We start from the raw sequence: 16,015 nt of genomic DNA, 5'->3' as shown, positions 1-16,015 counted from the left end.
GCGGGCCAGACCGTGATGTGAGTTTCAGTGCCACTTTTGCTCGACACGTGATGGAAAAAGGGGATAATCTTCTCTTTGCGTCTAAAGGACTTTTCTAAGCGATATTGGGGAAGTTTAAAGTTGCGCTTCAGATCTTAATTACTTCTCGACCTGCCGGCGTTCCCGAATGATGTGCGACAACTTTTTCGCACGTTCCATTTTCTTATCAGTTCGACGGCGGGCGACCGCATTATGAGCGCTTCTTTGGGTCATCGTGAGTTGGAAGATGAAAACCGATGAGGTTTTTCTTGTCCAAGGATTCATTCCACGGAGTTTCATTACCGCTTCTGATGACCACTAACACTTTGTTCGAAATTACTTCATAAAACACTTCTGATAAAGGATACGTTTGTGAGCGACCGTGTCAACGTCAATGTCAAATGTTTGTTTGCAGCGACTCTTGCGATGCTCGTTTTGATGCTCTTTCTTTAAGAGTTAAATAAAATGTTTGCAGAAATTTACACCAACTGATGGCTTCAAGGACTCGCCGTAATGGGGCACATTTGGGTCATTTATTCCGTTTAAAAGCCTGGGAAAGCAGGATTGGGTGACAATAACTGAAGCAGCCTGCATTTTTTGCCCTTAGGAAAATATTAAAATGACTGTAACCCTCTGCAAATAAAAAAAATTCTGCAATGCTTATTTACCAATTAATTTTCCTATAACTTTTTAGTCTTGAACGCGGCTATTTTTACTTTTTTGTGCTCATTACTTGATCAAATAGGAAAACATCTTTCATTAGTTTAATTTGAGCTGCCCTTTGCTCGTCGATTAGTTTTGTTTATTATTCTCAGAACCAGTTTTCAAATTATTGCCAGAAGAACGCGGCACACTCTACGTTAAAGTTCTTCCGCCAACGTAGCGCAAGACGAGATGCGGATTACTTTCGCGGAATTTATCCATCTTCCGATGGACGCCAATCGTGAACTTTCGCCAGTCCGAGACCAAGCGGCCAGAAACCCAAAGCTCCTTTCATTAGCGCCGCCGGGCCGTGAAAATTCTGCTCGACAGCAGACAGCTGGCCTGGCCAAGCACTCCTCGAGCATGCCGGCGCACGGTAATGGATATCGATGGTGAACTTTCACCGAAAGCGATCGAGTGGAAATATTCAAACCGAACGAGATAGGTCCACCCATGCCGGCAGCGGGAGACGCACCAAAAATGGTAGCCAACGCGGGTCTGGTGCACATTCCTGCCAAGAGTGCCCGGGGCTCCAATAAATGGGAAACTTGGTTTGCTAACATCCCGATCCCGAGTGCGATGGACCTGTGGGACCGGTGGATCCGTTTCGTGGAACACCAAAGTAACGCGAACGCGCCGATCCCGGGCCGGCACTATGATCGCTCCCTCAATTAAACATGCAATTCAGCGCGCATTCTGTGCAGGCGGTAGATGAAATGTTTGCCCCACCGCCGAGGTGCTTTCTGACTCCTAACGCGGCCAGCGTGCCATTCCGAGGCCGAAAACCCCAACAACCCCATAATGAAGCGCTTAAGGACCGACAAATCGTAATTGATTCGTTGCAGCCCCCTTTATTGATTCTAAACCAACTCGACAAATTCAACAGAACGGTAATTGGAACAGCCCCACCCCGGCCAGGAAAGCCGACCAGCAACCGGAAGGAGCAGCATTAGGCCTCGGTGCCCGCAGCGCAGGGTTCTGCACCAGGAATCCGATCGGAGCACGAGGTGCAAATGGCTCGGCACTTAGGCTGCTAATTGTAAAGCCGGGAAAACATACGAGCGGCTGCCGGGAAAGGGGGTGTTGTGGGTGAAACGGACCGAAACCTTGGGGCGCGATGGCTGCAACTCTGCACACCCTCAAACAACCCGGGAAACCTCCACGGAACAAGATCCCACCCAGCGTGTTTCCGCTGAATGGCTTTCGCGCCGAGCATCACCAACCCCCGTGGTCTGCTGCCTACTCCCTGCTCACCCACATCCCAACCCTCTAAAACCTTGCTCAATACTTGATAAGCTACGGAAAAGCCTTACGAGTGAAATGGGTTTGAAAATGAGTTCGATTTCCATCTCGCCGGTGTGTAGGCTCGGGAATCGAATTAAATCGATTATCGGAAACTTTACAGCATTCACGGCAATCGTGGCGCAGGGCGTGCCGGCGCGGGGTAATCGGTTCGGTTCGGAATCGATTTGCAAAAGTTGGTGAAGTCTTGCATGGAAAGCGAACGTGTGCGGAAAGCAAAGCCAAGTGGAAACGCCGTCACCGTTCACTGGATCGGAAGTTGACGCATTTTCGCCAGTTTCACGCCAACTGCCAGCGACTGAACGCGAAGTAACAGGGAACGGGAGATGGAGAGTGTTTCGAACAGACCCAATGAGTACTTTAAGTGTGTTGTTAAACGTGCAAAGAATTACACCACGACAACACTCAAATATGCAAGTATGTTTACAATGGCCCAATGTTCAATGATTTCTATGTTACACTAAACATAACTTAAAGGCGACTTAAAGTGACAGACGGCCACGCAGAAATGCTGAGTTCAAGGACAGATTGTTGTCTCAAACATCGAATCAGAGAAAAAAAAGTGAGATTAAACAAGGAATATTGGCGGAAGGCCTTCTTATAAAATGCCAAAACGACTTCAGCCGATCGGGTACGATTCTCAAGTGACCGTAGACCTAGTGGCATAAGGCAGTGCGTATTATAATAAGGCAATTGGTCAAAGGCGTACCTACCAAGCCCAACAACAGCTACCGGGTCATTTTTTGTTGAAAATGACATCACATTACACTTACCGATATTAAGAGACATGTCATGGCGAATTCTCGATCAAGTAATACGTACAGGTTAGGGGAACCAGATGGATTGCGTACAAACGAAATCAATTTGAGAGCATAAGGCGTAAAAAGATAAAAGAAGCTGAAGAATCGGATCTTTGATGAACAATAAAAAATGGACCCAAGGCGAGGATTGAAAATACAGAAGACAAAGAATTCTAGAACGAATGCAACGGTGTCCAAGGTAAGAGGCGGAGCAGTTTAGCAGCACAGACACCGAATTTGGCCAGTTTCGAGGTTACGACTTAATGGAAAACTATCGCAAACTACTTTCAAAATTAAAGCACCAACCATTCGGAAAGTTCGGAAGAAAATTAGTTGATTCGGGTCTGAGCGGAACGAAGCCATGCTGCTGGTAGATGCTGAGAAATGATACTTCACCACTTTGTTGCCTGTCTCGTGGATGGGAAGCATCCAGAATTCTTTCCTCACGGCTGGGAAAGTAGCAGATGATACCATACACCTTAATAATGGCAGGTATATTGTGTAGGCCATGGGTTCAACTCTTTATTTAAAACTTCACTTCAACGTTCAACGTTCAACTTTAAACTTTATTTTAAAATAAAATAACTGTGCTCCCGTTATTAAACGTTTCACAAAATTAATTTCTGTCCTTATGTGTCCTTAAGTGCTTGTCAATAAACAAGATGTCTGTTGTAATTATGAAAACCTTTTTCTAATCAATTAATTTATAATCCACAGTAAATGCAGCTTAAAACACAATTTGTCAAACACTGCTAATAATACATTCAACAGTTCGGTTTACCAGCAGACCAACAGTTGTCGACAGACAACAAAGGGCATGCCTAAGAGCCCTCCTGTGGGTAACAATTTGTAGTTTCTCGTAAAAAGCAACCCATTCGTAAAAACAAGCCCATTCAATCAACTGCGCTTTTAGTGTAATCTTTTGAATCGACATCATAAATTCAAACCTCTGTGGTCCACGACCACTCCGCACAATAGTTGTCAATTTGACCCAACACTCGTGGGCTGCTAGTAGAAAATCCCCAGAAAAATAGTTTATTTATGGTTAAAGTGCTCTTTTTGCTACCCCCCGCCCAGGGCAAGGCCGGGGCTTTAATTAGCGCTGATTTACGGTCACATTATGGAATGGTCCCTTGAGCTGAAGGACCCCTAAAATCCGAAAAAAACGAAACGCCAAGCCACATCCTAATGAGACCAACTAGGGCAACTAGGTGGCCAGAGCGAATACGAAAAGGATACTCGGAAAGTTTCAGATTGGTGGGACGGTAAACGGTACGAAAACGGGCAGACGTAGAGGTCACGTTCGGGTCAAACGCTTTTGACACACAAGATTGAAGGGTGTATTGTGTATTTCGCCTCTCTTTCTGCGCTACGATCGCCATGCTGGGACGCTTGGTCGGGTGCTCCGTGCCGTAATTGAAATATTCGTCAGTGGCAATCACGCACGCATTTGAAAGTTTCGCCTGTGAGCATAAAAAAGTAACCCGGCCCGTAACCCAGCGCGACGGCTGACGGCCATCCCAGGAGCCGTAACGGTTGAAATTCTAATTATCGAACTCTCCTTCCTGCTTCCTGCGCGGATGAGAGTGGCGAGCTGCGGGGCAAGTCTTTCTTCTTCAGCCTGCCCAACCGATCCTGCGGGCCGCTCCGAGAAAAGCCCCACGTCGAAGTCGAAGGTGCCTTCCCGGAATGGCCAAAGTTCGAACATTGCAATCACTTTTCGCCACATTTGGCGTGGCATCCTTCCCGGCAACCTTCGATTATCCTTTGCGTGAGCTCCTTTGGGTGGGTTGTTGGGGGAAGGCCGGGGGTGTAAGTTTTTCACCTTCCCGACCCACCGACGGACCGCCCCGGATCCACAACCGATATACGAAACAGTCCAGTTACGCGCTAATGACGTGCTTCGCCGATAGAGATGTTAAAGGGCCTTCCCGAGGGCCGCCCCGAGGCCCTTTTGCTAGACAAAAACCGTCCAGCTGTGAGTTTTTTTTTTTCGTGTATCCATTCCCACACAGACCTCCGGTTCCTCCTACTTTCTGCCCACCCACAAAACACTAACTTTTTCGAATGGCGCAGCAATAGGTAATAAATTTACCTGAACACTCTTTCGCCTAAATTCGCGCCGGGGCTTCACGAAACGGAACTCCAGGCGGTCGGGTTGTCCAGGTTTGATCGTTACTTCTCACGAACCGGCCAAAGTCAAGGCGCCGAACCGAGTGTTGGGTGTGTAGCCTTCTCCTCCAGGTGACCATCCATTCGCCAGTCGCCGTTCGCGCTATCTGATTAACGGTTCGCGGTGTGCCATGTTCCATGCGATGTTCCTTCCTAAACTGCCCTTTATGTAACGATGCGCCGTTATCTTTCACTTTGCAGACAACAAATCCATACTGGCCAACACGGACTGGAAGAAGCTGTGGCTGGAGTCGGGAACGCTCGCCTCCGGCGGTAGGATAGACAATCACCTCGACAGCAGTGATTCGACGCTAATAGACGATGGCGAGGTAAGTGCCCGAGATGACTTTCTTTCCGCCCCAAAGGCCGCCGACTGAGGGCCGATTTCCATTTCCGATCGCTCCATCAGCTAAACTGCACTTTGTGTCACTTTGTCAACAACACAAATCACATCGTTCAAGAAGTGGCAAATCACTCGATGACCAATCGACCATTCGTTCCAGTTAGAGACCGTGTTGCTATCCGATGCGAGAGGTAGTAGATTTAGAGTGTTTCGAAAGCGGAAGAGAAATAATGAATCGCTTTGGAAGTAAATAATCAATTTACTGAAAACATATTGTTCTTCAAAACGACTTTAAACTTGTGAACTTTGGTTTGCACTCATAAGAACTTAACGCTGTGGTGAACTACAAAAGACATCATATTTTATCTACAAATGGTTGCCATTTAGTTATTTGAAAATGCTGTCATGCTCATTCTTTTCTGCAGCATAGTCACAGTCAAAAATCGTCTTGAATCGGTCTTGATCGTCAATGCCTCAATTCGTACAAAATTTCACTTTGAGAGGAAGTATTTTTTAAATTTAATAATTTTAGCAATATTTGAGAGTAAGTATTTTAAAATATTGTGCATTTTTGGCAACATTTTCTACTACATTTTCTGCAGATTTAATTAAATTTTCAATTTTCAATCAGACAAATTGACATTGATGATTGTTTGATTTTAACCGAATTTAACGTATTATTGAGAAGCTTTTCATGAAAGACTTTTTGTACAATTTAACTTACGTCAATTTTCAATTTCATAAATAAAATATACATTTTTCGTAATATATCAATTAAAAGCATACCAGACAGAGCGCGTTGTTGTTTAATAAATACAACAAATGGAGAACAAAATCAAACCACCCAGCACCACAACCACATTTCAATTTGAACTATGTGTTCATTTTGTGGCTAATCTACTCTAGTTTACAACTTTTGTTTCTTAAAATTATAACTAAGATTAAAATTTATATTTTTGTTACTTTGTGAGTAAGACCATTGCAAAAGACTATTCAAAAAGTTGGCAAAAGTCGAGTAACATTCTCCATTACAACAGCAATACGAAATAAAACTCTGCGACCAGAATCTGCTCTTCTTTTGCTAGAGAAACAATATCTTCCTGTTTTATGCCACGATTCGGGGAATAACACCGATCAGCCCCACAATATGGTTAAACCTGGTTTGCAACAACAAAACAAAACATCTTGACACTTGCCAAGCCAGCGGATCAGCCGCGACCGCGTTGTGCTCACAACACGCAGCTTATGCTACACTTCCGGTGCGCTAATTACCAGGTGTTTGTGTAATACACCTTGTCGTAGTCCACTTTTCGATGAATTCACTTTGTCGCCATGGTGCCACCCGAGTTTCCCGGTCATCAGGCTCTGGAGGTTCTTTGTTTTTTTGTCGCCACGTTTCGTCGTTGTTGTTGTAGACCCAGCGCCCTGTAGACGGAACTTCAAAACGGCGAGCGTGGCGATGGGAGGGATAAAATCATAACAGCATCATCCGTAAATAGATAATCAACTGTCAGCCGCGGCCAGCAGAGCAGGGCCCCCGCGATACTGCACTCCTGGCACACACACCGAAGGAATTTCAGGGACCGTTACGAATGGGGGAAATTAATTAACATCATGTCGTTGTCGGTGGAGTCGAGGAGTACATAACGACTGGCGCTGGTTCCGTTCCGTCGGCATGTGCTGAGGAAGATGACCAGAACGGAGGCTCCGTTATCCTGCATCGTCCGACGGCGGATGCGTTACATAATCTCGGTGGAATGGGGACGGCTTTTTTACGGACCCTGTTTACTTACCGGGCCACTCGGGAACACGACCCGGGCACGCTTTGTTTATGCTCCACGTGGCAGAGAAAGTGGAAACGGTGCCGGAAGCAGAAGATTGGATACGTTCAAACGCACGGCCCGGGTGGCCGAAAGCTTATTTTGCTTGGCCTCCCGGCTCCTGGAAGATGTTGATCCGAAAATTGATAATTCTGGGATTTTTTGCTTTGTCTTCTTTTTCATCATCATCATCTCAGGTGAAGTGTGTTTTGTTCGCTGTTTTGGGACCATTGTACATGTTGCAGGTTATTAGGGCCAATGTTTTTCGGGCCGCTTGTACCTTTTACGCCGTATTTGGCACTTGATCAAATTGTTGGAATTTTACATAGAGCGTATCTTATCCGAGATCTTACAATGTTTGCATCAAACGGCTTTCAAAGAAGGTCTTGTCTAAATTAGTGCACGGCTCAGATTTCCTTTGGGTCTGTAATTCAACAGCATATTTACTCGCGACGAGTGGCCCGCCTGATTTCGTTTGGAACCTGAGAAGCCTTGGAGAATGCTCAGAACAATCTCGGCCGGATCGCACTTTCGGCATTCCGAAGCATAACGGTAGCATCGCAACGCAACAACAATGTCCCCGAAAAACACCCTCCCTCCGCTGTCATTAGCATTTCCGGTTTCCGGTATTCGCAGCAGGAGTTGTCACCTGCTCGCCACACGCGCGCCTGGCACTGATATACGGCAGACCGGAAACCGGTGGAAGTCGCAGAAGATCTGAATTCCCGCCCTCCTAACGTGAGGGTCTAATGGTGTCTTGGAGTTTGAATTGCAGTGACATTCCTTTCGTGGATCCCCGGAAGACTCCTCGAATCCACACTATTAATATCCTTTCTTGTGGCGGCGCGACAGTCCTGCGTCCGGTGACGCTGGGACACGTGCGCCAGCAACCCATGTTAAAGCTTTGGACAGTTTCGGCCAACCGAAGGACCTCTGCCGCTCGGTTCAGAAGGACGAAGCACCGAAAAAAAACGTATCCTAATGAAATGGATGTGTCCAAAAAAGCCCACGACAGTTGGCCGATTTGCGGACCAGCACTTCGTCCGCTCGGCGGGTCGCCTTCCGAGGCCGTCAACCGCTCACCATTGGGATGTTGGCGGGGGTTACGTACCTTGGCCTAGTTGGACGAAGGTGCAGAAAACACCTTTCATCGAATTTGCTTCGGTACGTGCGTGTGTGTCTGCAAGGTTTTTGTTGTTGCAAAAAGGACCTCCTCTTCGATGCTCGACCCTCTCTCTCTCGCTCTCTCGCTCTGCCTCTGCGCTTTCTTTCCAAGTGACAGCTGGCGAAGATCCTTAGCGTTGGTGGTCAAGGCAGCGCGGCGGGCGAATGGCCGATCGGGCACGTTGAGGTTATATTTCTCTTGCCGATCAATTTATCTTCCCCATGGTGCCACTGCCCTGCCCACCATACTTCCCACCGGCCACCCAACTATCGGCGAACCGTCGCCATCATTTTGGGTCATTTGTCATTTAGATTTCGCTTGTTTTGGGGGTAATTTTCGTCCACGCCACATTCACGCCCTGCCCCGTTGGTTGGGAGGGAACCGTGAAACTTGAACGGTTAAGACCCCTGGCACCCCCCCCTGCTCGGACCGGCGGCACGAGAATGTCACTTTCCTTTCTTCCGCACGTTCGAACGCCGACACTTCCGGTGATTAGTGGGTGAGGGAGGAAAGCGGACGGAAGGAGGAAGCAAGCAAGCCCCGGCAACTAAATTCTGTCCCATCTGCCCAAAAACGGGGAGGGCAGCTGCCACTCCCTCGTCGGTCCGTTTACCCCGACAGAAACCGGAAGCTACTGCCCGTCCGACGTGCCGCGACCTCCTTTCCACTTCGGGTCGGCTCCCGAAGGGCAGGCGGCTCGGAATGGCGCACGTAAGCGTTTTTTTTTTGCGGCCTGGTCGCCAGTCCGGACGAAATCAACCGCAGCATGTGATTCAAATCTGCAAACCGATGGGCGGTTGGTGGGCCGTACCGACCCAGCGCGCCCCCCACTGGGTGGGAAATCAATTTCCCAATTTTCTGCTCAATTGGTGGTGTATGGAAAAGTTTTTCTGTTCCCCCGCGACGCACTGGAAACTATTTTCCACACCGCCGTGGAAGGTGAGAGGTCATGAGAGGTCAACGGAACGCGTAGGCCACATGTTAACTGGCTTGACCGGAGGTCGAACGGACCTTAATCTTTCTAAGTTCTATTTTTATTACACGTATTTTGTCCATTTTGCAGTGATGCCTTAGGGTCATTACTCTTCAACTTCTAATATTGCCACGGACAACCGGCCAAAAAGTGAGTTGCCTTCCACAGAAATGCGATGTCTGGCGCTGTGATGTTGTTTCCGTACAATGACCTGTCGTTAGTTTAACGCTGCCGTACGACATTCCATGATATAATGTGGATATGATTTTCGCGAATCAGGCCGGAGCGTACTTGACGTATTTGCAGTTGACCAATCGTTATGTGCTACATCACGGGAATCTGAGTATGTTGACACTGAGAACACACACAAACCAAACAAGCAACCTTTTCTTCGTTGCGACAATAACACTTTTCTATGTTCGCTGATCAATCTGTGAGCATCAGTCAATGGTACCATATTCCCAGGGATTCGTCCACTCATTAGGGCACGGCTTAGTCACAATATTGTCAACAGTAAACACAACAAGGCTCTTTCCAAGCCATTCTAGCCATTCTTACACTCGAAGAAGGATACGTTTCACGTTCGTGCAGTGTATTACTTTTTCTTGCCTTCATGAGAATATCACATAACAAACACTTCAATCCAATTTTTTATCAGAATAATATTGAAATAACTCAAACTCATTCATTAAAACGGTTTATGTAAAAAAGATGAATGGACCAATCCAAAAGAAATAACGCTCGCAACTCGTTAATCCACTTTTAGTGGCCTAAACGGTTTTGTTTCAATCATTCTAAAGAGCGGATTGGGCCTCATATATTAAATTTAAATTTTATAGTTCACATATGGCATTTCCGGCACAAGTGGCTGGCCTTTTCCTGGGCAATTTCAACTGTTAGATGTTGATGGTGTATTGTTGTATCGTTGTTGTCGAATTTGTTTTGCTTGTTCCCTGTACCAGGTTTGTCGAATGTGAATGTTTTTATGGCCAACTAGTGATGCTCCGTTTCTAATTGCACATGATGTTGGTCAACAGGGCTGCATTGTTCCAGATGTTGCCAGTATATGTATTTTCATACATGGGCAAAAGTTTTGCCTTTCGAGCCATCGTTGGTTGACTAGCGGCCCAATGTATTTAGAGGCGACGGTGTTCTGCTCGTGTTGCTCGTGTCAGAGACTCAACCACCAGATGACAGCTACAGCATAAAATCAGACCAGACCCCAGGACATAAATTTGAAGCAGCAGAGCAATAAAAAATCACGCCAAGAGCTGCACCTGCGATGCCCGGAAAAAATCAGAACAAATTCGTTGGTTCATTCGATTTCCAACAACCTTTCCAGCTCAACGCTCTATAAATGAGTTACGGATCGCTTTCAACCATTCATGCTCTGTTGAAAAGAAGATCTTCAACGAGATCTCAAAAGCATACAAACGAAATTCAGATCCCATTAGAAGTATCCTGGTTTCACTAGCAACACTTTCAGTTCACTGTTGTCAAACGTTTCGTGGCAAAACGACTGGTGCCACCACCAACCAGTCAACCGAATGCGTTCTATTTCTATCGAAGCATAATTTGAGTTCACCCGTTGGGCGTTTCACTCCCCGCTCTCTCGAGTGTTCCGCCCGGCAGCGAAGCCCCCCCGTTTTGGTTCGACAAAAGGAGCGCTTTTCCATTTTCAGAAAAAAAACAACCCTTTCAGGTTGTTCGCAAAAGTTATGCGAACACAACCCCCGTGCTGGTTAGGGGGCGCAGACGAACTTCCGGTACCCGGCTGCCGGCCCGGGACAATCTCATTAAACTTCTGTCATGTTGCGAACACCCCCGGGCCCACGGGCCCTCCCCGGCCACCGTCTCACCCGTAAGCAGATCATCTGATCGATTGGAACGTGTTCGTCGCGTTCGCCTCGGCACGCCGCACTTTGCATTCAATGGTAAAAATTAATTACAAACTTCCCGCGAGCTTTGCGCCAAGCAAACGGCACGGAACCGAATGGCTCCCGTTATGCGGTGCTAACGGACTGACGGCTCATGGTTTGTGTGTTTTAATAGCTATTTCAACACGCTTTTGGAGCACCGGGCCAAGCCGAACCCCCGACTCGGCCCGGCCATGCGAAGCACCGGAAACAAATGATGTCCGCGCCACTCCGAGGGCCGCCGGTGTCGCGACGGAGTGCCCCGTCCCGGTCGGAACATGACAACAGCACGTGTCCCGTACACGCGATCAGGGTGTTTCCCGGTGAGTAGTCTGGTGACACTTTTATCACCACGCCCGGAACCGGAAGACAACATGTAAGAAAGAAAAACACGGCCCACCGGTGGTGGCAAGTCACCGGAAGTCGCAGGCGCTCGTTTTGGCCGAAGAGCGCTCTCCGTGCATAGTATTTTGATGTACTCTCGATCGATGACGCTCGGGTTCGCCGAGTCGATCCGGGAATCCGCCAGGCTCATCACGACGGGCCCAAAGCCCGTGCGTCACCCGTGAAGGGCGAAGAGTTTTACAGAAACATCCAGCAGCAGCCGGAGCGGAAACTTTTGCATCATTTGATTTTGCCACCCTCCGGCGGGCGGCGCAACACGCTGTAATGGTGCAAAGTTTTTCAATTTCACAAATTGTTCCCGACATTACAACTTCCCGTGTTTCTTGACTCGAAGTTGGTGTCGACGACGACGGCGACGGCGCTATCGGGTAGTGCCGTCAGTTTAATGACACCACCGAGCTGGTGGCAGTAATGTCGGGGTCCTAGATAAGCCTTCGAGCCGCTGTCGAACGGCCGCGGTCGTGTTGATGAAATCAGAGCACAAAAAAAAGCAGACCCAAAACCCGGTCCCTGTCTGTCTCTCCGGTCCCGTGCTCCGTGGTAATGTTTTCTTATGTTGTGTCTTGTGCCCGTCACAACTATTCACAAATCGCACCCTGTCAAACGAAACAAAAACGAAACTTGTTCCCTGTTGTTCCCGGTCCCGTCCGTCGACCGACCCGCCCGACCGACGGACGGGCGCATTAACTTTTTATCGTTCCGCTCGAGAGTGGAAAGTTATCCAATGATTATGCCATTTGAGTTTGATGCCGAATGGAAATGAAAGTCAAACATTGGAGCACACCAAAAAAGGGTAAAGGATCGCCGGGAGCGATGGGTGAAAAGCGGGCACTTTTATGCTCCGTTCTTCGCCTGGTAGAAAGTTCGCCCGGAAAAACGGACTTTCTCAAACGAGCTTCATAATGTACGGCAATTTACGGCGGTGCCACTGCAGGGCTACATATTTTACCATTGCCTACGCGGTCCACCAAAGAAGGGTCCATTCGAAATGGAAGTGGATCAGGGGGGGAAAACGCGAGTTGATTCTTCAATTTCCTTCGGCCAAGGTAATTGCTACTGTAAAGTGAGTTCCAGCAAACAGTTATCTACTTGTTTTAAAGAAGGCCAAAGTTTAGCCTTCGTGCCCATCAGACGACGAACTTTCGAGGCGAACAGCATGTGTGATTTGTGGCAGCATATTGCAGAAGCACATTAGTTATGCTACAACTTGCGACGGGAGGCCAACGTTGCACGTGAAGGTAACCCAGGCACTCAATGCTCCAGATAAACCGTTGGAAAATTGCAAACCATAACACTGGATCATCACGCGCCATTGACCCGGTGTGGCCAGCACAGGGCCCACTTGCTAGGGTGGGCTCTTGTGGGCTACATCCATTCGATTGGTGTGTGACCCATAATTTTGCCAACTTTCGCACAAGGCTAACGGTGAGTCCTAAGCCGCAGGCGTTCATCATCCAGCACAGCCGGAACCCCGGTTAGGTCTGGGTGAAAAATTAACTTCTCTCGGCTCTTCACAATGTCTCTGCGTTTCTTGCGTTGCTTTTTGGTGCACTTAAATATGTGTTACCGAACATGTCACATGTTACATGATGTTGGAAACACTATTCTCATCGGCCTGCGTAGCACTAGGCAAAGTGTACGGACTTATTGCCTGTTTTCTAGGCATGAAAACGAATATGCTGATGAATGTTTTGTTGCCAGGCGTTGTGAAGTGTCACAACGCCTGGCCAATTGAATCCGTGCCAACAGCAAAAGCTGCAAGACTGTTTCAGGAAGAGAGAAGGATTTGTGTGGAACCCATGTTTAGAATGACGTTTTTCCTGACAACAATCTGATCGCAGAACCAAAAACGTTAGCCCAACCCTTCCTCATAAAGCCAGGCCTATTGTTTTGATTTGTTGCTTAAACCCCGTGAACTCTGCTTACAGCTTTAAATTCGTATGTTGCTTTAAAATATTGTCCGGTTTGTCGGTTTATTTTCACACTTAGTGCATGGCATTGTGACCCACTGTGCCCAACGTCATGTGCAAGCTATCGCTGCAAATGAAACCATCCATTAAACATCATGATTTACTGTCACCGGTGCTCGGTGCATTATGGGAGGGTACGAACTAAATGTAAAATAGACGACCATCGAGAAAGCAATTGGAACTTGGCGTAAACGCCTGACAGAATAGGGCAAAAAATATGCTCTCCATCACGTAAACGTATGACAAGTGCGCACACTTGTGGGTGATAGAATAATAATATCAGTTCGTTGCCATAACTTTTACTTTCCCGGATGTGACAAATGCGGCGTACGGTTTTTCGCCTTCCTAAAGCGGCCATTTTATGATTCACCCTTTGCCACTGGCCGGACCGGACAAAGCCACCGAGGACAAACCGAAAACATTCGAGGAAATCCATTACTCAAACCCGGTCCAATATGCGGCACCGAGCCGAAGAGTGAAGTACGGCAATCTGACACTTCCCGTCTAAACGATGTTCGTGCTTGGCGGTGGCATTGATATTCGTTAGCGGAAGTGAACGAAAGTCGGCCCATGACGTGGTGAAAGTGGAAAAGCAAAATTTACGATAACCATCAGGGCCAGGAACACAAAAAAAACGGAAGAAAGGAAATTGAAATTTAGCTGCAGGTGCTAATGTTGGGGGCCGGCTCAGTGCCGCTTGTCAAAATATGGTAATTTGCCAATTAGTTTTTATTCTTCCGGGAGCAAAGAAAATGTGTTTTATGCCTGTTCTTTGAACGACTCTTTAAAAAGGAAAGTACTAGAACAACACACACACGTTATTTACTGTTATTATGGGTCGAATTGTAGCGGAAGTTGTAATAGAACTGATTTAGGCTTGCACGCTTCAAACGTAAAAATCCACCGAATACGATTTCCGGTTAGGAAAATCAAACTAAATAGCCAGAAATTTTAGAGCTTGCGGATATCTATTGCCAAGTGTCAGCGTTTCCTCGCAATGGATAGAATGAGGAATGATTGAAATCATATTTACTTACCGCAAACAAGTGTAGCTGCGATGCTCTGGATATAACTCGATTCCAAACAAATATTGACTGCAGCAGCGTGGGTCGAAAACTGGAACGGCTTTCGTGAGGGGTGGCCCTCGTACGATGCAAGCCAAGGGCATCGTTTTATGGGTCAAAGTGTACACCAGGCCCTTGGGTAGGACTCTGAGGGATCGATATCTGTATAGATCCACAAACTGGATGTTTATATTCGTGCCTCGCGATTCGTGATTTCCACAACTTTACGTAGCCGGCAGAAATGCCAACTGCAAAAACAAAGCGTAGGTCTCAACGTGGGCTAGGTTATCCAGAGTAAATAAATTGTGCTATTTTTAACCCTATTATTTCATTGTGATTTCGAATAAATAACATTTTTCCGTGACTACCAAAAATAGTATTTAAATTTGGCAGTTTTTTATGTACTTACTCGGTTGTCACCGATCCGAATCCATCATCGCGGCTGCGTAATGCGTCTTGATGAAATTCATTAAGCAATGGCAATCCGCGCGGGGATCCCTTAGAGAGCCACAATTAGGAACAAGCTCCTATTATCTGTCGTCACGGTGACATTTGAATCTTGCTTTGACGGATGGCCGCAACATTAGCGAAACCGCGCTCATCAATCAGAAAGATAAATGATGATTATACAAATATCTATCGGGGTGGGCGGCGCCCATCTTTCGCCCCAGGTGTAATTTATATTTGTGCCAATTATCAAACTCACTTCTTTCTCTCTCTCTCTCAATTCCTTTCCCAGTCTCTCTCTCTCTAACCGTGTGTTTTTCTTCCCACGTTCTACTTGCAGGTGATGGCGCACAACACAACCGTCCAGCTCGGTGGAGTCGCGTTTCTGGTGTGCAAAGTGGCCGGCGTGGACAGAGTGGGTGTAAATTGGGTTTGTCTAAGTGTTCGATTTGCATTCCTGTACACCGTAGTATCACAAACACACATCCATCACCACATCCGTAACACGCGTTAGCCATTAGACCCTCGTTTTGCACCAAACGTTCAAACGTGCACCCAAAGAAAACCTCCCTGAATGCAGTTCCGTATGCAATTGCAGTTTCTTTCTCACGTTTTTAATGCAATTCCGAATGCATCATAAGTTTAGAAACTTAGTTTGTGAGAATTATGTTTTACTTTTACTCGGGCTATATTTTTTTCTTAATAATTTTATGTTGTAGAACAAAATATTCACCAGCCTGGTAGAAACTGAAACATTTCAGATGTGTAAATATAAGATCAAGTCAAATGGTAATTAAAAAAAACTCAGAATGATTTGGAAAATGAAATTGCACGCATGTTTCGCAATTTTTTTGTGCGATATAAAAACATAGATTAGAATAAAAAGTGACTGAGAACTTATCATGCTTCAGCAAAGCA

At 46.9% G+C, this 16,015-nt stretch overlaps 1 protein-coding gene across 1 annotated transcript in view; it reads left to right on the top strand.

Moving 5' to 3' along the window:
• LOC131211675 (hemicentin-2) overlaps window positions 1–16,015 on the top strand; it is a 104,751-nt gene that overhangs the window by 22,081 nt on the left and 66,655 nt on the right. Inside the window, exons 2-3 of the mRNA XM_058205253.1 lie at window positions 5,196–5,323; window positions 15,438–15,527. Coding sequence (XP_058061236.1) covers window positions 5,196–5,323; window positions 15,438–15,527 — 218 coding nt within the window. The remainder of the gene's footprint in view (window positions 1–5,195; window positions 5,324–15,437; window positions 15,528–16,015) is intronic.

Source organism: Anopheles bellator, chromosome 1 (assembly GCF_943735745.2).
Source record: "Anopheles bellator chromosome 1, idAnoBellAS_SP24_06.2, whole genome shotgun sequence".
In the NCBI taxonomy this organism is placed as follows: Eukaryota; Metazoa; Arthropoda; class Insecta; order Diptera; family Culicidae; genus Anopheles; species Anopheles bellator.
The sequence above is the reverse complement of the archived record's forward strand: the minus strand, read 5'-3'. Positions and strand labels throughout refer to the sequence as shown.